General features: G+C 50.5%; 1 protein-coding gene across 2 annotated transcripts in view; it reads left to right on the top strand.

Annotated features, from left to right (window-relative positions):
* The window catches only part of LOC140347058 (netrin-G2-like), a 44589-nt gene extending 23036 nt beyond the window's left edge, over positions 1 to 21553 (top strand). Inside the window, exons 8-13 of one of the 2 annotated variants that reach the window (XM_072433384.1) lie at positions 11896 to 12840; positions 12942 to 13010; positions 14530 to 14697; positions 19473 to 19610; positions 19928 to 20017; positions 21393 to 21553. In XM_072433384.1, the coding sequence (XP_072289485.1) occupies positions 11896 to 12840; positions 12942 to 13010; positions 14530 to 14697; positions 19473 to 19610; positions 19928 to 20017; positions 21393 to 21547 (1565 nt within the window). In that variant the 3' untranslated portion in view covers positions 21548 to 21553. Of the gene's footprint in view, positions 1 to 11889; positions 12841 to 12941; positions 13011 to 14529; positions 14698 to 19472; positions 19611 to 19927; positions 20018 to 21392 lie in introns of both variants that reach the window. The other variant, XM_072433383.1, reaches the window with a different exon arrangement.
* Positions 21554 to 23520: the final 1967 nt, after the last annotated feature.

Raw genomic sequence — 23520 nt, 5'->3', positions numbered from 1 at the left:
TGATCTGAGGTTCTAATTATCTGAGGTTCTGATGATCTGAAGTTCTGATGTTCAGAGGTTCTGATGTTCTGAGGTTCTGATGTTCTGAGGTTCTGATGATCTGATGTTCTGAGGTTCTGATGTTCTGAGGTTCTAATGTTCTGAGGTTCTGATGTTCTGATGATCTTTACTGTTCAATGTCACACACAACATGTGTGTTAAATTGATTGATTTTTTAAAAAAGGAAAAGGATTTGACATGCAGCCCACCACCCCGAGCATGCAGCCCACCCCCGAGCATGCAGCCCACCCCCGAGCATGAGCCCACCCCCGAGCATTCAGGGACCGGAGCCGACGTAGAGCTAGCTAGCTTGGGTGTAGCATTGCTAGGCTGGTTCTCGGGACCGTTTTTCTTCTTGTTTTTCTCAGACATGTTCCTGTATCAAGTGTCTATGTTCTTGTGGCTGCTCCCACAAAGAAATATTGTGTCTCCCCAGATGAACTCGCAATAAAGACTGAGCCATCAGACTCGTCTGATCCAAGCAGAAGTCCAGCTACGCTCTACATTAAAGGCAAATATCCACAACAGGGCATAGCAGGGCAACTCGTCAGTCTGCTCCATACCCGGAAGTCCTGTTCTGAGGTTCTGATGATCTGAGGTTCTGATGATCTGAGGTTCTGATGATCTGAGGTTCTGATAATCTGAGGTTCTGATAATCTGAGGTTCTGATGATCTGAGGTTCTGATGATCTGAGGTTCTGAGGTTCTGAGGTTCTGATGTTCTGATAATCTGAGGTTCTAATGTGCTTAGGTTCTGAGGTTCTGATGATCTGAGGTTCTAATGTTCTTAGGTTCTGAGGTTCTAATGTTCTGAGGCTCTGATGTTCTGAGGCTCTGATGTTCTGAGGTTCTAATGATCTGAGGTTCTGATGATCAAATCAAATCAAATCAAATCAATTTATTTTTGTAAGGCCCAAAATCACAACAACAGTTGCCTCTGAGGGCCACAGGGAGAAATGAATCAACAATGTCTGTGGTGGCGAGGGACGATGTCCCAGGGTCCTCTGTCCTTAGACTCTCCTTCTCGGCCAGGAAAAACTACAAAAAAAAAAACCTCTTTGGGAAAAAAACGTAGAAACCTGGAGGAGTTCCAGTGAAGGAGAGATCCGACTCTCACAGACGGACAGACGGACACAAGGAGACTGGAGCTGGACCCACTCTTCAGGCAGAAGAGGGACCGACTGAGGCGAACTGGACCCACTCTTCAGGCAGATGAGGGACCGTCTGAGTCGAGCTGGACCCACTCTTCAGGCAGAAGAGGGACCGTCTGAGTCGAGCTGGACCCACTCTTCAGGCAGAAGAGGGACCGTCGGAGGCGAGCTGGACCCACTCTTCAGGCAGACGAGGGACCGTCGGAGGCGAGCTGGACCCACTCTTCAGGCAGATGAGGGACCGACTGAGGCGAACTGGAGCCACTCTTCAGGCAGATGAGGGACCGTCCACACAGGGCAGGGACCACTTCACCAGGGGAGGGGCATCTGGGTCCACAGGTCCTCAGGAGTGAGAGAAAGAAAAGAAGGCGGTGAACAGTTTGCAAGTGGAATCAAAAAATAAATATTGTTTGATAGCATAAGTAGTCAGAAGAAGAAGAGGATAGTGCTCAAGCTGTCATACTTCCCCCAGCATAGTTACTCCTAGGGCAGCGTAGCTGAAGCTGTGGGTTTATCTTTCTGTTCCTAACTACTCTGACCATAAGCGATTTCGAAGAGGAACGTTTTAAGCCTGGACTTAAATGAAGAGACTGTGTCAGCATATTTAACATGGGTCGGGAGCTGATTCCATAACACAGGAGCTTGGGAGCTAAACGCTCTACCTCCTACAGTACTTTTAGAGACTCTTGGCACCACCAGAAGGCCAGCATTCTGAGAGCGAAGAGCTCTGTTTGGATGATATGGTTCTATAGCATCTTTGAGGTAGGATGGGGCCATGTCATTTATGGCTTTGTAGGTCAAGAGTAGAATTTTGAATTTGATTCTAGACTCGACGGGGAGCCAGTGAAGAGACTTCAGCACTGGTGTAATGTGCTCTCTTCTTTTTGTTCCTGTTAGTAATCTTGCTGCTGCATTTTGAACCAGTTGAAAGCTTTTTATGGAGCTTTTAGGACACGCTGCAAGCAGGGAGTTACAGTAGTCTAATCTAGTCGTTACAAATGCATGGATAAGTTTTTCAGCATCACTTTTAGGCAGGATTCTTCTGATTTTTGAGGTTTTGATGATCTGAGGTTCTGATGTTCTTAGGTTCTGATGATCTGAGGTTCTAATGTTCTTAGGTTCTGAGGTTCTAATGATCTAAGGTTCTAATGTTCTTAGGTTCTGAGGTTCTGAGGTTCTAATGATCTGAGGTTCTAATGTTCTTAGGTTCTGAGGTTCTGATGATCTGCGGTTCTGATGATCTGAAGTTCTGATTTTCTGAGGTTCTGATGATCTGAGGTTCTAATGATCTGAGGTTCTGATGTTCTGAGGTTCTGATGATCTGAGGTTCTGATGATCTGAGGTTCTGATGATCTGAGGTTCTGATGTTCTTAGGTTCTGATGATCTGAGGTTCTAATGTTCTTAGGTTCTGAGGTTCTAATGATCTGAGGTTCTAATGTTCTTAGGTTCTGAGGTTCTAATGATCTGAGGTTCTAATGTTCTTAGGTTCTGAGGTTCTGATGATCTGCGGTTCTGATGATCTGAAGTTCTGATGTTCTGAGGTTCTGATGATCTGAGGTTCTAATGATCTGAGGTTCTGATGATCTGAGGTTCTAATGTTCTGAGGTTCTGATGTTCTGGGGTTCTGATGATCTGAGGTTCTGAGGTTCTAATGATCTCAGGTTCTAATGTTCTGAGGTTCTGATGATCTGATGTTCTGAGGTTCTGATGATCTGAGGTTCTGAGGTTCTGATGTTCTGAGGTTCTAATGATCTCGGGTTCTAATGTTCTGAGGTTCTGATGTTCTGAGGTTCTGATGATCTGAGGTTCTGATGATCTGAGGTTCTGATGTTCTGAGGTTCTAATGTTCTGAGGTTCTGATGAGCTGAGGTTCTAATGATCTGAGGTTCTGATGATCTGAGGTTCTGAGGTTCTGAGGTTCTGATGTTCTGAGGTTCTGATGATCTGAGGTTCTGATGATCTGAGGTTCTAATGATCTGAGGTTCTGATGATCTGAGGTTCTAATGATCTGAGGTTCTGATGATCTGAGGTTCTGATGATCTGAGGTTCTAATGATCTGAGGTTCTGATGATCTGAGGTTCCGATGATCTGACCCTGAGGCTCAGAACATGACCATCCTGTAAGTTTTAGATGTCGTCACTTCATTAAATCAATTTATTTTTGTTAGGCCCAAAATCACAACAACAGTTGCCTCTGAGGGCCACAGGGAGAAATGAATCAACAATGTCTGTGGTGGCGATGAAGTCAGACAATGTCTGTGGTGGCGATGGAGTCAGACAATGTCTGTGGTGGCGAGGGACGATGTCCCAGGGTCCTCTGTACTTAGACTCTCCTTCTCGGCCAGGAAAAACTACAAAAAAAACCTCTTTGGGAAAAAAGCGTAGGAACCTGGAGGAGTTCCAGTGAAGGAGAGATCCCACTCTCTCAGACACGAGGGAGACTGGAACTGGACCCACTCTTCAGGCAGATGAGGGACCGTCGGAGGCGAGCTGGACCCACTCTTCAGGCAGATGAGGGACCGTCTGAGTCGAGCTGGACCCACTCTTCAGGCAGATGAGGGACCGTCGGAGGTGAACTGGCCCCGTCCACACAGGGCAGGGACCACTTCACCAGGAGAGGGGCATCTGGGTCCACAGGTCCTCAGGAGTGAGAGAGGAAAAAGAAGGCGGTGAACAGTTTGCAAGTGGAATTAAAAAATAAATATTGTTTGATAGCATAAGTAGTCAGAAGAAGAGGATAGTGCTCAAGCTGACATACTTACCCCAGCACAGTTACTTCTAGGGCAGCGTAGCTAAAGCTGTGGGTTTACGTTTCTGTTCCTAACTAGTCTGACCATAAGCGATTTCGAAGAGGAACGTTTTAAGCCTGGACTTAGATGAAGAGACTGTGTCAGTATATTTAACATGGGCCGGGAGCTGATTCCATAACACAGGAGCTTGGTAGCTAAACGCTCTACCTCCTACAGTACTTTTAGAGACTCTTGGCACCACCAGAAGGCTCTACCTCCTACAGTACTTTTAGAGACTCTTGGGACCACCAGAAGGCCGGCATTCTGAGAGCGAAGAGCTCTGTTTGGATGATATGGTTCTATAGCATCTTTGAGGTAGGATGGGGCCATGTCATTTATGGCTTTGTAGGTCAGGAGTAGAATTTTAAATTTGATTCTAAACTGGACGGGGAGCCAGTGAAGAGACTTCAGCACTGGTGTAATGTGCTCTTTTCTTTTTGTTCCTGTTAGTAATCTTGCTGCTGCATTTTGAACCAGTTGAAAGCTTTTTATGGAGCTTTTAGGACACGCTGCAAGCAGGAGTTACAGTAGTCTAATCTAGTCGTTACAAATGCATGGATACGTTTTACAGCATCGCTTTTAGGCAGGATTCTTCTGATTTTGGCTCTTGTTGCGCAAATGGAAATAGGCTGTTTTACAAGCTTGATTTATATGAGCTTTAAATGAGAGCTCCTGGTCAAATAAGACTCCAAGATTTCTTACAGTAGAACTAGAGGCTACACTAACATTGTCCAGTGTGACTATCTGCCCAGATAGAGAGTCTCGTAGATGCTTAGGGCCAAGCACAATGACCTTGTTTTTTTCAGGGTTAAGAAGCAGGTAGTTTAATGTCATCCAGGTTTTTATCTCCTTCACACAAGTACTAAGTCTGTCTACTTGATCGCTCTGATCAGGTTTCATTGATAAATACAGCTGAGTGCCGTCTGCATAGCAGTGGAAGTTAATGCCATGCTTTCTGATAATGTTGCCTAACGGCAGCATATAAAGGGTAAACAGAATTGGACCGAGTACCGAACCCTGTGGCACACCGTAAATTACTTTAGAGCATGGTGAGGAGCTCTGGTTTACATTAACAAATTGGAACCTATCAGATAGATAGGATTTAAACCAGCTGAGGGCGGGGCCTCTGAGGGCGGGGCCTCCAACACCTACATCACATTCTAACCTCTGCAGTAGAATGTTGTGGTCGATGGTCAAATGCTGAGGTCCAACAGAACCAGGATTGAGACCAGTCCATCGTCAGCGGCTAATAACAAATCATTTGTGACTTTAACTAGTGCAGTTTCAGTGCTGTGGTGGGCTCTGAACCCTGACTGGAAAACTTCAAATAAGTTATTGTCCTGCAGGTGGCGACAAAGCTGTTTTACTACAACTTTTTCAAGGATTTTAGAGACGAAAGGAAGATTTGAAATAGGTCTGTAGTTTACCAATAGGTCGGGATCTAGATTAGGCTTTTTCAGAAGAGGTTTAATGACTGCATGTTTGAAGGACTGTGGAACATAGCCACTTTCGAGTGAAGTATTTATTATATTAAGAATAGGGTCTATAATTAGGGGGAGAATGTCTTTGAGGAGCTTGGAATGGGGTCTAGGACACAAGTTGAGCTTTTAGAGGACATAATGGCTGAAGTTATCTCTGCTTGATCAACAGCTGTTTACAGCTGGATTTATATGGGATGTTAGATTTACAGCTTGGGCTAGTTCAGGGCTAATAGCGGGGGTAATTTCATCTCATTTATCTCTGATTGTTTTTATTTTATTGTTAAAACATAGGAGGAAATCATCAGAGCTAAGTGTAGCTGGGAGTGAGGGCTCTACTGCTCTGTGACAGTTTGTTAGCCTAGCTACAGCGCTGAAAAGAAATTTAGTGTTACTTTTGTTGACTTTTATTAGATGTGAATAATATCTGGTTCTGGCCTCACACAGAGCTGCTGACAGGACAGGAGCAACTTTTCCTGCTTTTAGAGATTCTTCTGTGTGAGAGTGACGAAATAATCCCTCTAACTTTCTAACTCTTTGTTTATGTGAACGCAGTTCTTGGTTGTACCAGGAGGAGGCGCTTTGGCCTAATGACCTTCTGTTTTAACGGTGCTGCAACATCAAGAGCAGACTTCAGAGAATTCATGGTCACATCGACAAATTGATCACTTATACTGGGACTAAAACTGTTCTCAGCAGGATCACATGACGTGATCACATGACGTGATCACATGACGTGATCACATGACATGTCACTGAATATTGGCTCTATTATTTCCTTGAATTTTGAGATAGATTTTTCAGATATTGTCCTTTTCATTATAACTTTATTCTGTGGGACTGGATGATCTTTAAGAATAAACTGAAAGGTAATTATGAAATGATCTGACAATATAGAGTTTTGAGGGAAGACAATGAGGTCACTAATCTCTGTTCCATACGTTAGGACAAGATCCAGAGTGTTCTTGTGAGTGTGAGTCGGTTTATTTACATTCTGAGTGAAACCAATGCTGTCTAACAAGGCGCTGAAGGCATTACTGAGAGCGTCATCACTCATGTTCACGTGGATATTAAAGTCTCCAGCTATAACTATTTTATCCCAGGCTAGCACTAAGTTTGAGATAAAGTCAGAAAACTCTGTTAAAAACTCTGAATAGGGACCAGGAGGTGGGTAGATAACTATGGACAAAACTCCTTTTTGGTTTTTCATATTTGGACATGTGATCGACAGCATAAGGCTTTCAAATGAGTGAAATGCATTGTTAGTTTTAGGGCTCATGAGTCGCTTGAGTGTGAGATCACTGCCACACCACCACCTCGGCCTGTGCTCCTGGCGGTCTGAAAGTTAACATGGGTGGGTGGGGTTAACATGGGTGGGTGGGGTTAACATGGGTGGGTGGGGTTAACATGAGTGGGTGGAGTTAACATGGGTGGGTGGGGTTAACATGGGTGGGTGGGGTTAACATGGGTGGGTGGGGTTAACATGGGTGGGTGGGGTTAACGTGGGTGGGTGGGGTGGACTCATTTAGTCTGACGTAGTCGTCTTGTTGAAGCCACGTTTCAGTTAGAGCTAGAAGATCTATGTTATAGTCACTAATTAATTCATTAACTAAAAGCGATTTGGAGGAAATTGCTCTAATGTTGATCAGTCACATTTTACGTGTTTATTCATTTGTATATTTGTGTCATTTGTGATTGTTATTTTCCTTAAGTTATTTTGTCTGACGCCTGAAATAGTTTTTCTGAGATGTGACTTTTTGGCGTTATTTGTACGAGGGACAACGAGGGACAACGAGGGACAACGAGGGACAACGAGGGACAACGAGGGACAACGAGGGACAACGAGGGACACGAGGGACACGAGGGACACGAGGGACACACACAGTCTCTATCTGTCTTGAATCTGAACACTTCACATGTAACAGAACGGGCGAGAGTTCAGCGACAGAGGAGCATCTTAAACTGCTGCTCTGCGCCCGGGGCTCATCCCTAGATGGTCACTTGACACGACTAAGACTATCGGTCAAATTCCGATCTAGTAGGGATGTACCCTCCGAAGTCGGATGGATGCCATCCCTGCGTATGAGCCCGGGCTTTCCCCAAAACGCACTCCAGTTATCAATAAAGACTACGTTGTTTTGAGGGCACCATCTAGATAACCAGCTGTTGATGCTGAAAGACGGCTGTACAATTCAGCATTGATCCGATTGGGCAGGGGACCTGAAAATATTACAGTGTCTGACATCGACTTCGCCCCCGGGTAACACCTAACGCTAGCAGCTGGCAGCTTCACGTCTCTAACAATAGAACTCCCGATTACAAGAGTTTCTCTAGTGTGTTCAGCGGGCGTGTGTTCGCTGAGGGGAGAAAACCTATTATAGACGTGAGGCTCACGGTGCTCTAAGGTTTGGCGTTTAGCGCCTTGTCCCCTCCGAACTGTCAGAAATTGGTCCCTATTCTGTTCCTGGTCTAGTCCCGGCTGCACGGGAGGCGCTGAGGGGCTGAGCTCGGCCTTACTGCTACTGCTAATGCTACGCCCTGCAGCGCGGTCCGGTAGCCCTCGCGCTAAAACCAAACTATAACTGGACTTTAGCTCCTCTAAACAGCGGATCCGCGCTTCTAACTCCGTAACCCTGGCCTCCAAAACTACCACTACACTGCACTTCACGCACCTATCATCAGAGAAGGAGCCAGGGTTCTGACTCGACATATGACAGCTTAAACAGGTAAAGGTAGGTCCAGCCATGACGCTAGCGGCTAGGCTGCGCTAGGCTAGTTCAGGCTGGAGCTAGAGAGTGAGGAGGGCTTTTTAATCCACGAAATACTGAAAAGTGAGCGGCTTGAGGCTCCGGATTGTTTGCGGAAAAATCAAACGCTCACTTTTGTGTATATGATGCGTAAATAGTGTGTATAATTCGTGGATTAATCGGTAAAAGGCTCTAAGAACGAACAGCTCTGAAAACGCGACACACTCACCGAAAATGACGTCACCTCCACTTGGAAGCATTAGAACCCTTGAGAAGCATCAGAACCCTTGAGAAGCATCAGAACCCTTGAGAAGCATTAGAACCCTTGAGAAGCATCAGAACCCTTGAGAAGCATTAGAACCCTTGAAGCATCAGAACCCTTGAGAAGCATTAGAACCCTTGAGAAGCATCAGAACCCTTGAGAAGTATTAGAACCCTTGAGAAGCATTAGAACCCTTGAGAAGCATTAGAACCCTTGAGAAGCATTAGAACCCTTGAGAAGCATCAGAACCCTTGAGAAGCATCAGAACCCTTGAGAAGCATTAGAACCCTTGAGAAGCATTAGAACCCTTGAGAAGCATCAGAACCATTAGAACCATTGAGAAGCATTAGAACCCTTGAGAAGCATCAGAACCATTAGAATCCTTGAGAAGCATCAGAACCCACGAGAAGCATTAGAACCCTTGAGAAGCATTAGAACCCTTGAGAAGCATTAGAACCCCTGAGAAGCATCAGAACCATTAGAACCATTGAGAAGCATTAGAACCCTTGAGAAGCATCAGAACCATTAGAACCATTGAGAAGCATTAGAACCCTTGAGAAGCATCAGAACCATTAGAACCCTTGAGAAGCATTAGAACCCTTGAGAAGCATCAGAACCCTTGAGAAGCATTAGAACCCCTGAGAAGCATCAGAACCCTTGAGAAGCATTAGAACCCTTGAGAAGCATTAGAACCCTTGAGAAGCATTAGAACCATTGAGAAGCATCAGAACCATTAGAACCCTTGAGAAGCATTAGAACCCTTGAGAAGCATCAGAACCCTTGAGAAGCATCAGAACCCTTGAGAAGCATTAGAACCCCTGAGAAGCATCAGAACCATTAGAACCCTTGAGAAGCATTAGAACCCTTGAGAAGCATCAGAACCCTTGAGAAGCATTAGAACCCTTGAGAAGCATCAGAACCATTAGAACCCTTGAGAAGCATTAGAACCCTTGAGAAGCATCAGAACCCTTGAGAAGCATCAGAACCCTTGAGAAGCATTAGAACCCCTGAGAAGCATCAGAACCATTAGAACCCTTGAGAAGCATTAGAACCCTTGAGAAGCATCAGAACCCTTGAGAAGCATTAGAACCCTTGAGAAGCATTAGAACCCTTGAGAAGTCTGTGTGACAACATTTAATTTACTGTTCAATGTCACACACAACATGTGTGTTAAATTGATTGATTTTTAAAAAAAGGAAAAGGATTTGACTGTATCAAAGTTTTGGGGAGGAGACAGAATTCAGTACTTGAAAGTGGACAGCGTTCTTCTCCTGTGGCCTGCAAAGTTAAAGTGAATTAAAATGGTTTATTTCTTTGTGCCATTAGTGCTTTTGTTTGTTTTAAGATGTAAAAAAGACACTTGTCATCCATGCTCTTCTTTTTATACCATAGATCATCATAAGACATGTCATAGTGTTGTTCATATGTGGCACATATTCTGTCACTCAAATGAAGAAAGCATAACAACAGTCTGTTTTTCAAAAGGGCATTTTTCTACTTTTTTTCCTCAAAAGCCTATAAAAAGGGACAAAATGCATTCTTTCTATCAGTCCAAATGCTGTGGTGTTATTCTAGCCCCTCCCACTTATGAAAGAGGCGACCGCTGTTTCGACCTCAGGCGTTACAAACATAAATGGAACTGAACTTCAAAGTGGATATTGATTACAGAAACATGCATGTTATAAAATATACTAAAAGCTTCTATTTAGTATATTTTATGAGTTATGTGGGGCACCAGCAAATATCAGGCAACAAGAGTTTTATCTGTCTAACGAAAATGTGCAGGGGTCAGCTCTGTCAGCTCTGCAGGGGTCAGCTCTGCAGGGGTCAGCTCTGCAGGGGTCAGCTCTGTCAGCTCTGCAGGGGTCAGCTCTGCAGGGGTCAGCTCTGCAGGGTCAGCTCTGTCAGCTCTGCAGGGGTCAGCTCTGCAGGGTCAGCTCTGTCAGCTCTGCAGGGGTCAGCTCTGCAGGGGTCAGCTCTATCAGCTCTGCAGGGGTCAGCTCTGCAGGGGTCAGCTCTATCAGCTCTGCAGGGGTCAGCTCTGTCAGCTCTGCAGGGGTCAGCTCTGTCAGCTCTGCAGGGGTCAGCTCTGCAGGGGTCAGCGCTGTCAGCCCTGCAGGGGTCAGCTCTGCAGGGGTCAGCACTGTCAGCCCTGCAGGGGTCAGCTCTTTCAGCTCTGCAGGGGTCAGCTCTGTTAGCTCTGCAGGGGTCAGCTCTGTCAGCTCTGCAGGGGTCAGCTCTGTCAGCTCTGCTGGGGTCAGCTCTGTCAGCTCTGCAGGGGTCAACTCTGCAGGCGTCAGCTCTGTCAGCCCTGCAAGGGTCAGCTCTGTCAGCTCTGCAGGGTCAGCTCTGCAGGGGTCAGCGCTGTCAGCCCTGCAGGGGTCAGCTCTGTCAGCTCTGCTGGGGTCAGCTCTGTCAGCTCTGCAGGGGTCAACTCTGCAGGCGTCAGCTCTGTCAGCCCTGCAAGGGTCAGCTCTGTCAGCTCTGCAGGGTCAGCTCTGCAGGGGTCAGCGCTGTCAGCCCTGCAGGGGTCAGCTCTGTCAGCTCTGCAGGGGTCAGCTCTGTCAGCTCTGCAGGGGTCAGCTCTGTCAGCTCTGCAGGGGTCAGCTCTGTCAGCTCTGCAGGGGTCAGCTTTGCAGGGGTCAGCTCTGCAGGGGTCAGCTCTGATAACGTCAGGCTGAAGAAGCACTAGAATCTCTTTTCCTTGAGAGGAGCGAGCGATGGTCTTGAAGAGATGAAGAGTATTATGATGAGAGACTAAACGTTGGCTTCTTGGCTTGTCTCAAAAGTTCTTAGTTTGGCTGAGATAAAGCAGGGGATGTGCTCTGTGTCCACGCCCCCTGTGTCCCTCTCCTTTTAGCTAAGCTGGTCCCTGGATTTTGGCGCCAATGTTCAGCCAATCAGCACACACCCTAGTGAGTCAGCAGCGGCAGCTTTCCAATGAAATATGCGCTCATCTACATGTTACCAAATTACACCGATTTAAACATCCACAAGACATTTATAACATATGTTGTCGTGTCGTTGTCAAGTCTTCAGTCAGATGATTGTGTGATAAAACATCATAGTCTTTTAGTTGAGTTTTAGCTTTCATCTTGGGAGAGAAAATGCCTAATTTCAGAGAGTTATTTTGGAAAAGTTTATTCTAAGCGTGCTAGTTTTAGAGGAGGAGGAATGCTACATCCAAAATGAGGGAAGAGTCCATAACACTGGTCCTGCTGATGTCGCTTCCTGCAGGTCAGATGCAGGTTAGATACAGGTCAGATGCAGGTCAAGTAGAGACATGGACATTAAACCTGCAGCACAAAGATTTCTGTGGAGCTGGGTTTGTTGTAGTCCTGATGGTGTGAACAGGGCTGTAGTGAAAGTTACTCCTAAATGAGATACAACTGCATCTGACTCTGAAACTCTCTATGTCCAACAGGACCAGGACCAGGACCTGGACCAGGACCAGAAACAAGACCAGGACAAAACTCCGGGGGGTCTGAGGAAGACTATGCTCCAGTTGACTTTTCCTTCCCTCCCCCTGATGAAAGCCCAGAAAGACCAGAGACCGGACCAGAGACCGGACCAGAGACCGGACCAGAGGCCGGACCAGAGGCCGGACCAGAGGCCGGACCAGAGGCCGGACCAGAGACCAGACGAGAGATCAGACCAGAAATTAGACCAGAAGCCAGACCAGATGCTAGACCAGAGTCCAGACCAGAGACAGGACCAGTGACCAAACCAAGGTCCAGACCAGATGAAATTGTGAGCACACAAGAAGACAACAAGGAAGGAAACGAGGAGAAGAGGAAGGAAGAAAATAAAGAAACAAAAGAGATAAACAAAGAGGAGACAAGAAAGGAGCCAAAAGAGGAGACAAGAGAGGAAGCAAAAGGGGAGACGAAAGAGGAGACAAGAGAGGAAGCAAAAGGGGAAAAGAAAGAGGAGGCACAGAAGGAGACGAGAGAGGAGGCAAAGAAGGAGACAAAAGAGGACGCAAAGGAGGAAACAAGAGAGGAGGCTAAGAAGGAGATGAGAGAAGAGGCAAAGAAGGAAATGAAAGAGGAGGCAAAGGAGACAAGAGAGGAGGCAAAGAAGGAGATGAGAGAGGAGGCAAAGAAGGAGATGAGAGAGGAGGCAAAGAAGGAAATGAAAGAGGAGGCAAAGGAGACAAGAGAGGAGGCAAAGAAGGAGACAAGAGAGGAGGCAAAGAAGGAGACAAGAGAGGAGGCAAAGAAGGTGATTAAAGAGGAGGCAAGGAAAGAGACGAGAGAGGAGAGAAGAGGAGGAAGTAAAGAAGAAAGTAGAGAGGAGAAACAGGAGGCGAAAAAAGAAGGAATAAAAGAGAAGGAGGAAAAGAAGAAGCAGGAGAAGAAATATGAGAGAAAAGGTTTGTCTCCAGAACAAGAAAATACACTAATTCTGATTCAACTGTACTTAATGTGTTTGTTTGTTTGTTTGTTTGTTTGTTTGTTTGTTTGTGTTTTTTAGTGACTCAGAAGATCCTGATTCCGGGCTCCAGCAGCGCTTTGTCCAAAATCGCCTATGTCTCTTTCGCAGGTGAAATACAAACATATGCTCGGACCATTTATCCATCCAACCCTGAACCTAACCCTGAACCTGAACCTGACCCTAACCCTAACCCTGACCCTGACCCTAACCCTGACCCTAACCCTGACCCTGAACCTGGCCCTAACCCTAACCCTAACCCTGACCCTAACCCTAACCCTAACCCTGACCCCGAACCTGACCCTAACCCTGGCCCTAACCCTAACCCTGACCCTAACCCTGACCCTAACCCTGACCCTAACCGTGACCCTAACCGTGACCTTGACCCTGACCCTGACCCTGACCCTAACCCCTGACCATGACCATGACCATGACCATGACCATGACCCTAACCCTAACCCTAACCCTGACCCTGACCCTAACCCCTGACCATGACCCTAACCCTGACCTAACCCCTGACCATTACCCTGAACCTGACCCTAACCCTGACCCTGACCCTAATCCTGACCTACAGAACATGTGACAGTGGTTTACCTCCAGGTGGAGGAGCTTTGACGCTAACATGACTGAACTCAGTTGCATTTCCTTGTGAATAATGAGCACTTGGAGTTATTAAGAAATGGGAAACATTCTTCATGACCCTGACCCTGAACCTGATCCTGAACCTGGACCTGACCCTGACCCTGACCCTGACCCTGACCCTGACCCTGACCCTGACCCTGAACCTGAACCTGGACCTGACCCTGAACCTGAACCTGGACCTGACCCTGACCCTGACCCTGAACCTGACCCTGACCCTGACCCTGACCCTGACCCTGAACCTGGACCTGGACCTGACCCTGAACCTGAACCTGAACCTGAACCTGACCCTGAACCTGAACCTGAACCTGACCCTGACCCTGACCCTGACCCTGACCCTGAACCTGGACCTGGACCTGACCCTGAACCTGAACCTGAACCTGAACCTGACCCTGAACCTGGACCTGGACCTGACCCTGACCCCGACCCCTAACCCTGACCATGACCCTGAACCTGACCCTGATCATGACCCTAACCCTTCATATTATGTTCAGTGAGGAAAATAAGTATTTGAACAACTTCTCCCACTTAGACCTTATGGAGGGTCTGAAATGTTCATTGTCGGTGCATTTCCACTGTGAGAATCACATTTTGGAATAATTGAATTGTATGTTGACCCTGAAATGACTCCATTTAACTTTCAAACAGTTTTTCTCCTTTTCAAACTCCTCGAACACAAACACAACACAAATGTCCCACTCACAGTTGTTACGAGTCTCTGACAGAACCATGAGGGGAATAAAACCATTTCACCTAAACATTAGAAGATTTTTTGTTTGTTTTTTGTTTATATAGAAATGAAACGGTCAGAACTGAAGTGGATTAACTAATTAACGCAGAGATTTACTATATTTGTGCAGCCGTCACAAGGGTAAAAGGTGCGAGAGATTTAATGATGTGTGTTTCTGACCAATAGGATCTACTTTCTGCTCGTTTACAGGTTAAAACATGAACACATTGTAAATGACTCTCTTGTTTCCTCGTGTCGTAGCGTGTGAGTGCAACGGTCACTCCAATCGCTGCAGTTTCATCGACTTCCTGGACGTGGTGACGTGTGTGAGCTGCAAACACAACACCAGAGGAACAAAGTGTCATCTGTGTCGTTTAGGCTTCTACCGTAACGTCTCTCTGCCTCTGAGCAATGACGACGCATGCACAGGTAATACTAGCAAATCGCCATGGCAACGGACTAAACCAATATGTCACAACTGAAGTGAGACATTTCAGACTTATTTAAGAGTGAGTGGTGTTTGTGAATAGTTTTTAACTGATAAGACTGATGTGAGGGGAGGGGGGACACTGTGACAGGAGGGGGCACTGTGACAGGAGGGGGCACTGTGAGTGGAGGGGGGGACACTCTGAGGGGAGGGGACACTGTGAGGGGAGGGGGGGACACTGTGAGGGGAGGGGGGGACACTGTGAGGGGAGGGGACACTGTGAGAGGAAGGGGGACACTGTGAGGGGAGAGGGGGCACTGTGAGGGGAGGGGACACTGTGAAGGGAGGGGGGGACACTGTGAGGGGAGGGGACACTGTGAGGGGAGGGGACACTGTGAGAGGAGGGGGGGACATTGTGAGGGGAGGGGACACTGTGAGAGAAAGGGGGACACTGTGAGGGGAGGGGGGGACACTGTGAGGGGAGGGGGCACTGTGAGGGGAGGGGGGGACACTGTGAGGGGAGGGGACACTGTGAGAGGAAGGGGGGGGGACACTGTGAGGGGAGAGGGGGCACTGTGAGGGGAGGGGACACTGTGAAGGGAGGGGGGGACACTGTGAGGGGAGGGGACACTGTGACAGGAGGGGGCACTGTGAGTGGAGGGGACACTGTGACAGGAGGGGACACTGTGAGAGAAAGGGGGACACTGTGAGGGGAGGGGGGGACACTGTGAGGGGAGGGGGCACTGTGAGATAAAGGGGGACACTGTGAGGGGAGGGGGGGACACTGTGAGAGGAGGGGACACTGTGACAGGAGGGGACACTGTGAGAGAAAGGGGGACACTGTGAGGGGAGGGGGGGCACTGTGAGGGGAGGGGACACTGTGAGAGGAAGGGGGACACTGTGAAGGGAGGGGGGGACACTGTGAGGGGAGGGGACACTGTGAGGGGAGGGGACACTGTGAGAGGAGGGGGGGACATTGTGAGGGGAGGGGACACTGTGAGGGGAGGGGACACTGTGAGAGGAAGGGGGGGACACTGTGAGGGGAGAGGGGGCACTGTGAGGGGAGGGGACACTGTGAAGGGAGGGGGGGACACTGTGAGGGGAGGGGACACTGTGACAGGAGGGGGCACTGTGAGTGGAGGGGACACTGTGACAGGAGGGGACACTGAGAGAAAGGGGGGACACTGTGAGGGGAGGGGGCACTGTGAGATAAAGGGGGACACTGTGAGGGGAGGGGGGGACACTGTGAGAGGAAGGGGGACACTGTGAGGGGAGAGGGGGCACTGTGAGGGGAGGGGACACTGTGAAGGGAGGGGGGGACACTGTGAGGGGAGGGGACACTGTGAGGGGAGGGGACACTGTGAGAGGAGGGGGGGACATTGTGAGGGGAGGGGACACTGTGAGAGAAAGGGGGACACTGTGAGGGGAGGGGGGGACACTGTGAGGGGAGGGGGCACTGTGAGGGGAGGGGGGGACACTGTGAGGGGAGGGGACACTGTGAGAGGAAGGGGGGGGACACTGTGAGGGGAGAGGGGGCACTGTGAGGGGAGGGGACACTGTGAAGGGAGGGGGGGACACTGTGAGGGGAGGGGACACTGTGACAGGAGGGGGCACTGTGAGTGGAGGGGACACTGTGACAGGAGGGGACACTGTGAGAGAAAGGGGGACACTGTGAGGGGAGGGGGGGACACTGTGAGGGGAGGGGGCACTGTGAGATAAAGGGGGACACTGTGAGGGGAGGGGGGGACACTGTGAGAGGAGGGGGGGACACTGTGAGTGGAGGGGACACTGTGACAGGAGGGGACACTGTGAGAGAAAGGGGGACACTGTGAGGGGAGGGGGGGCACTGTGAGGGGAGGGGACACTGTGAGAGGAAGGGGGACACTGTGAAGGGAGGGGGGGACACTGTGAGGGGAGGGGACACTGTGAGGGGAGGGGACACTGTGAGAGGAGGGGGGGACATTGTGAGGGGAGGGGACACTGTGAGGGGAGGGGACACTGTGAGAGAAAGGGGGGGACACTGTGAGGGGAGGGGACACTGTGAGAGGAAGGGGGGGACACTGTGAGGGGAGGGGACACTGTGAAGGGAGGGGGGGACACTGTGAGGGGAGGGGACACTGTGACAGGAGGGGGCACTGTGAGTGGAGGGGACACTGTGAAAGGAGGGGACACTGTGAGAGAAAGGGGTGACACTGTGAGGGGAGGGGGCACTGTGAGATAAAGGGGGACACTGTGAGGGGAGGGGGGGACACTGTGAGAGGAGGGGGGGACACTGTGAGTGGAGGGGACACTGTGACAGGAGGGGACACTGTGAGAGAAAGGGGGACACTGTGAGGGGAGGGGGGGCACTGTGAGGGGAGGGGACACTGTGAAGGGAGGGGGGGACACTGTGAGGGGAGGGGACACTGTGAGGGGAGGGGACACTGTGAGAGGAAGGGGGACATTGTGAGGGGAGAGGGGGCACTGTGAGGGGAGGGGACACTGTGAAGGGAGGGGGGGACACTGTGAGGGGAGGGGACACTGTGAGGGGAGGGGGCACTGTGAGATAAAGGGGGACACTGTGAGGGGAGGGGGGGACACTGTGAGAGGAGGGGGGGACACTGTGAGTGGAGGGGACACTGTGACAGGAGGGGACACTGTGAGAGAAAGGGGGACACTGTGAGGGGAGGGGGGGCACTGTGAGGGGAGGGGACACTGTGAAGGGAGGGGGGGACACTGTGAAGGGAGGGGGGGACACTGTGAGGGGAGGGGGGGACACTGTGAGGGGAGGGGACACTGTGAGAGGAAGGGGGACACTGTGAGGGGAGAGGGGGCACTGTGAGGGGAGGGGACACTGTGAAGGGAGGGGGGGACACTGTGAGGGGAGGGGACACTGTGAGGGGAGGGGACACTGTGAGAGGAGGGGGGGACATTGTGAGGGGAGGGGACACTGTGAGGGGAGGGGACACTGTGAGAGAAAGGGGGACACTGTGAGGGGAGGGGGCACTGTGAGGGGAGGGGGGGACACTGTGAGGGGAGAGGGGGACACTGTGAGGGGAGGGGACACTGTGACAGGAGGGGGCACTGTGAGTGGAGGGGACACTGTGAAGGGAGGGGGGGACACTGTGAGGGGAGAGGGGGACACTGTGAGGGGAGGGGACACTGTGACAGGAGGGGGCACTGTGAGTGGAGGGGACACTGTGAAGGGAGGGGGGGACACTGTGAGGGGAGGGGACACTGTGACAGGAGGGGGCACTGTGAGTGGAGGGGACACTGTGACAGGAGGGGACACTGTGAGAGAAAGGGGGACACTGTGAGGGGAGGGGGGGACACTGTGAGGGGAGGGGGCACTGTGAGATAAAGGGGGACACTGTGAGGGGAGGGGGGGACACTGTGAGAGGAGGGGGGGACACTGTGAGTGGAGGGGACACTGTGACAGGAGGGGACACTGTGAGAGAAAGGGGGACACTGTGAGGGGAGGGGGGGCACTGTGAGGGGAGGGGACACTGTGAAGGGAGGGGGGGACACTGTGAGGGGAGGGGACACTGTGAGAGGAAGGGGGACATTGTGAGGGGAGAGGGGGCACTGTGAGGGGAGGGGACACTGTGAAGGGAGGGGGGGACACTGTGAGGGGAGGGGACACTGTGAGGGGGGGGACACTGTGAGAGGAGGGGGGGGGACATTGTGAGGGGAGGGGACACTGTGAGGGGAGGGGACACTGTGAGAGGAGGGGGGGGACATTGTGAGGGGAGGGGACACTGTGAGGGGAGGGGACACTATGAGGGGAGGGGACACTGTGAGGGGAGGGGACACTGTGAGGGGAGAGGGGGCACTGTGAGGGGAGGGGGGGACACTGTGAGGGGAGGGGGGGCACTGTGAGGGGAGTGGACACTGTGAGGGAAGGGGGACACTGTGAGGGAAGGGGGACACTGTGAGGGGAGGGGGGGCACTGTGAGGGGAGGGGACACTGTGAGGGGACACTGTGAGGGGAGGGGGGACACTGTGAGGGGAGGGGGGACACTGTGAGAGGAGGGGGGGACACTGTGAGGGGGGGGACACTGTGAGAGGAAGGGGGACACTGTGAGGGGAGGGGACACTGTGAGAGGAAGGGGGACACTCTGAGGGGAGGGGACACTGTGAGAGGAAGGGGGACACTGTGAGGGGAGGGGAGGGGACACTGTGAGGGGAGGGGGGGACACTGTGAGGGAAGGGGGGGACACTGTGAGGGGGGAGACACTGTGAGTGGAGAGGACACTGTGAGGGGAGGGGACACTGTGAGAGGAAGGGGGACACTGTGAGGGGAGGGGGACACTGTGAGGGGAGGGGACACTGTGAGGGGAGGGGGGGACACTGTGAGGGGAGGGGACACTGTGAGGGGAGGGGGGGGACACTGTGAGAGGACACTGTGAGGGGAGGGGGGGAGGTGGGACACTGTGGGGGGAGGGGGGACACTGTGAGGGGAGGGGACACTGTGAGGGGGCACTGTGAGGGGAAGGGGGGAGGGGGGGCACTGTGAGGGGAGGGGGGGCCACTGTGAGGGAAGGGGGGACACTGTGAGGGGAGGGGGGGAGGAGGGACACTGAGGGGAGCGGGGACACTATGAGGGGAGGGGGAGGTGGGACACTCTGGGGGGAGGGGGGACACTATGAGGGGAGGGGGGAGGGGGGCCACTGTGAGGGGAGGGGGGGAGGAGGGACACTGAGGGGAGAGGGGACACTGTGACCAGGACCAGAGACAGACCAGAGACAGACCAGAGACAGACCAGTCCTGTAACACATGTAGATTGTCTCGTCCTCAGAGTGTGGCTGTGACGTCGTGGGGAGTCAGAATCTGGTCTGCTCGGAGTCTGGGGCGTGTCCGTGTAAACCTGGGACCACCGGGAGGCGCTGTGACTCCTGTGTGCCCGGGTTCAACTGGAGAGAGAGAGGCTGCACGGGTGAGCGAGCAAGAGAGTGTATGTGTGTGTGTATATGTGTGTGTGTGTGTATGTGTGTGTGTGTGTGTGTGTGTGTGTGTGTGTGTGTGTATGTGTGTGTGTGTGTGTGTGTGTGTGTGTATATGTGTATGTGTATGTGTATGTGTATGTATGTATGTGTGTGTTTGTGTGTATGTGTATGTGTGTGTGTGTATGTGTATATATATATATATATATATATGTGTGTGTGTGTATGTGTGTGTGTGTGTGTTGTGTGTGTGTGTGTGTGTGTGTGTGTTTTTGTATCACTGCTTTTTAATTGTATTGTTTTTTCCCAGAGAACGTTTGTGACTCGGAGCAGCTTCTGTGTCAGAACGGAGGAACCTGCCTGGACTTCACCAAGTGCGACTGTCCTGCCAACTACACAGGTACAGGGAGGGCATCTGATACACACAGGGAGGGCATCTGATACACACAGGGAGGGCATCTGATACACACAGGGAGGGCATCTGATACACACAGGGAGGGCATCTGATACACACAGGGAGGGCATCTGATACACACAGGGAGGCCACTCTTTGGACAGCCATGTGTTCAGCTGAAGAGTGTCCATGCTTAGTCCTGACTCTGGCACCAGCAGGAGACCATGTTTAGTCCTGACTCTGGCACCAGCAGGAGGCCATGTTTAGTCCTGACTCTGGCACCAGCAGGAGGCCGGTCCATGTTTAGTCCTGACTCTGGCACCAGCAGGAGGCCATGTTTAGTCCTGACTCTGGCACCAGCAGGAGGCCGGTCCATGTTTAGTCCTGACTCTGGCACCAGCAGGAGGCCATGTTTAGTCCTGACTCTGGCACCAGCAGGAGGCCATGTTTAGTCCTGACTCTGGCACCAGCAGGAGGCCGGCCCATGTTTAGTCCTGACTCTGGCACCAGCAGGAGGCCGCTCCGTGTTTAGTCCTGACTCTGGCACCAGCAGGAGGCCGGTCCGTGTTTAGTCCTGACTCTGGCACCAGCAGGAGGCCGGTCCATGTTTAGTCCTGACTCTGGCACCAGCAGGAGGCCGGTCCATGTTTAGTCCTGACTCTGGCACCAGCAGGAGGCCGGTCCATGTTTAGTCCTAACTCTGGCACCAGCAGGAGGCCGGTCCATGTTTAGTCCTGACTCTGGCACCAGCAGGAGGCCGGTCCATGTTTAGTCCTGACTCTGGCACCAGCAGGAGGCCGGTCCATGTTTAGTCCTGACTCTGGCACCAGCAGGAGGCGTGGCCATAACAATGACAGAAACGTCCCATGTTATTCCAATGGTAAATCGCCAAATCTCTGAAATGTGAACATGCTTATGACACTTTATACTTTTACAAACTCCTCCAAGGACGTTTGCCCGATTAACCTGAAATTTGGTGGGACTCATTTTCAGAAGTGGGACTTCAAAAGTTATTATTAAATGACAGACCTTGTGCAGCGGAGCAGCAAACTTTCCCTTTATATGTAAAGCAAAGGGAAGAAGACGCGACAGCGTCACAGATTCAGCAAGTCTAATGAAAGGAAAACTGCGGCTTACGCCCTCGTCTTGTGTTGTCGGGCGGGGTAGCGGCGACGGCGTGGCGAGGGCCGATCATTGGTGCTTGCAGCTTCAGTTACTGTACATTTTGTGTTATATTTAGTCAAACGCCATCTTACTTTATCCATGCCTTTATTTGTACATTGTTTATGCGTTTACAAACTAGCTAAGTTAATAACATTATGAATTATTTTAAAATGTCACATGAAGTTAAAGTTCATAGTTTGTGTGTTTTGTGTTTCAGGTTTGTTCTGTGAAACGGAGCTGTGTTTGGCTAATGAAGAATGTTCAAAAGAAGCCACTGACTCCGCCCCTTCCTGTTTTCTGGCCACGCCCCTGTACCTGATGCCCCTCCTCCTTCTGACCAGACACGCCCACTCATGTTTTTTACTCTTTTAATAAAAACCATTGAACGAAACAAATGAAAAAAAGTCAAAGCTCTTTTAATCTGGGAGGGCATCTGACAGAACCCTCGAGCGTTTCATACACATTTGTATTTTTGAACAGCTATAAAATCTACAAATATGAATATTTTTCAAAGATTTGGAAAAAAAAAATTGAAAAGAAAAGAGTGAATGAATATCCTTCACATTTCACATTGGCTTTATAAAAGACAAATGTATTTACAGCAAACAGCAAGTGATTATCAATAATATGACCAGTGTGACCAGTGTATGACCAGTTTGACTTGTGGATAACCAGTGTGACCAGTGTATGACCAGTGTGACCTGTGGATGACCACTGTGACCTGTGGATGATCAGTGTAACCTCTAGATGACCAGTGTGACCTGTGGATGACCAGTGTGACCAGTCTGTGGATGACCAGTGTGACCTGTGGATGTCCTGTGGATGACCAGTGTATGACCAGTGTGACCTGTGGATGACCAGTTTGACTTGTGGATGACCAGTGTGACCTGTGGATGTCCTGTGGATGACCAGTGTATGACCAGTGTGACTTGTGGATGACCAGTGGATGATCATTGTAACCTTTAGATGACCAGTGTGACCTGTGTATGACCAGTGTGACCTGTGGATGACCAGTGTATGACCAGTGTGACCTGTGTATGACCACTGTGACCTGTGGATGACCAGTGTGACCTGTGGATGTCCTGTGGATGACAAGTTTATGACCAGTGTGACCTGTGGATGATCAGTCTGACCAGTGGATGATCAGTCTGACCAGTGGATGATCATTGTAACCTTTAGATGACCAGTGTGACCTGTGTATGACCAGTGTGACCTGTGTATGACCACTGTGACCTTTGGATGACCAGTGTGACCTGTGGATGTTCTGTGGATGACCAGTGTATGACCAGTGTGACCTGTGGATGACCACTGTGACCTGTGGATGATCAGTGTAACCTCTAGATGATCAGTGTGACCTGTGGATGATCAGTGTAACCTCTAGATGACCAGTGTGACCTGTGGATGACCAGTGTGACCAGACTGTGGATGACCAGTGTGACCTGTGGATGTCCTGTGGATGACCAGTTTATGACCAGTGTGAGCAGTGTATGACCAGTGTGACCTGTGTATGACCAGTGTGACCTGTGGATGACCAGTGTATGACCAGTGTGACCTGTGTATGACCACTGTGACCTGTGGATGACCAGTGTGACCTGTGGATGTCCTGTGGATGACCAGTTTATGACCAGTGTGACCTGTGGATGATCAGTCTGACCAGTGGATGATCATTGTAACCTTTAGATGACCAGTGTGACCTGTGGATAACCAGTGTGACCTGTGTATGACCACTGTGACCTGTGGATGTCCTGTGGATGACCAGTGTATGACCAGTGTGAGCAGTGTATGACCAGTGTGACCAGTGTGAGCAGTGTATGACCAGTGTGACCTGTGTATGACCAGTGTGACCTGTGGATGACCAGTGTATGACCAGTGTGACCTGTGTATGACCACTGTGACCTGTGGATGACCAGTGTGACCTGTGGATGTCCTGTGGATGACCAGTTTATGACCAGTGTGACCTGTGGATGATCAGTCTGACCAGTGGATGATCAGTCTGACCAGTGGATGATCATTGTAACCTTTAGATGACCAGTGTGACCTGTGGATAACCAGTGTGACCTGTGTATGACCACTGTGACCTGTGGATGACCAGTGTGACCTGTGGATGTCCTGTGGATGACCAGTTTATGACCAGCGTGACCTGTGGATGATCAGTCTGACCAGTGGATGATCATTGTAACCTCTAGATGACCAGTGTGACCTGTGGATGACCAGTGTGACCAGTCTGTGGATGACCAGTGTGACCTGTGGATGATCAGTGTGACTAGTGGATGATCAGTGTAACCTCTAGATGACCAGTGTGACCTGTGTATGACCAGTGTGACCTGTGGATGACCAGTGTATGA

This window comes from Eucyclogobius newberryi, unplaced genomic scaffold (genome assembly GCF_026437365.1).
Source record: "Eucyclogobius newberryi isolate DKJ021-1_F unplaced genomic scaffold, fEucNew1.0.hap1 SCAF_6, whole genome shotgun sequence".
Taxonomy (NCBI): Eukaryota; Metazoa; Chordata; class Actinopteri; order Gobiiformes; family Gobiidae; genus Eucyclogobius; species Eucyclogobius newberryi.
The sequence above is the reverse complement of the archived record's forward strand: the minus strand, read 5'-3'. Positions and strand labels throughout refer to the sequence as shown.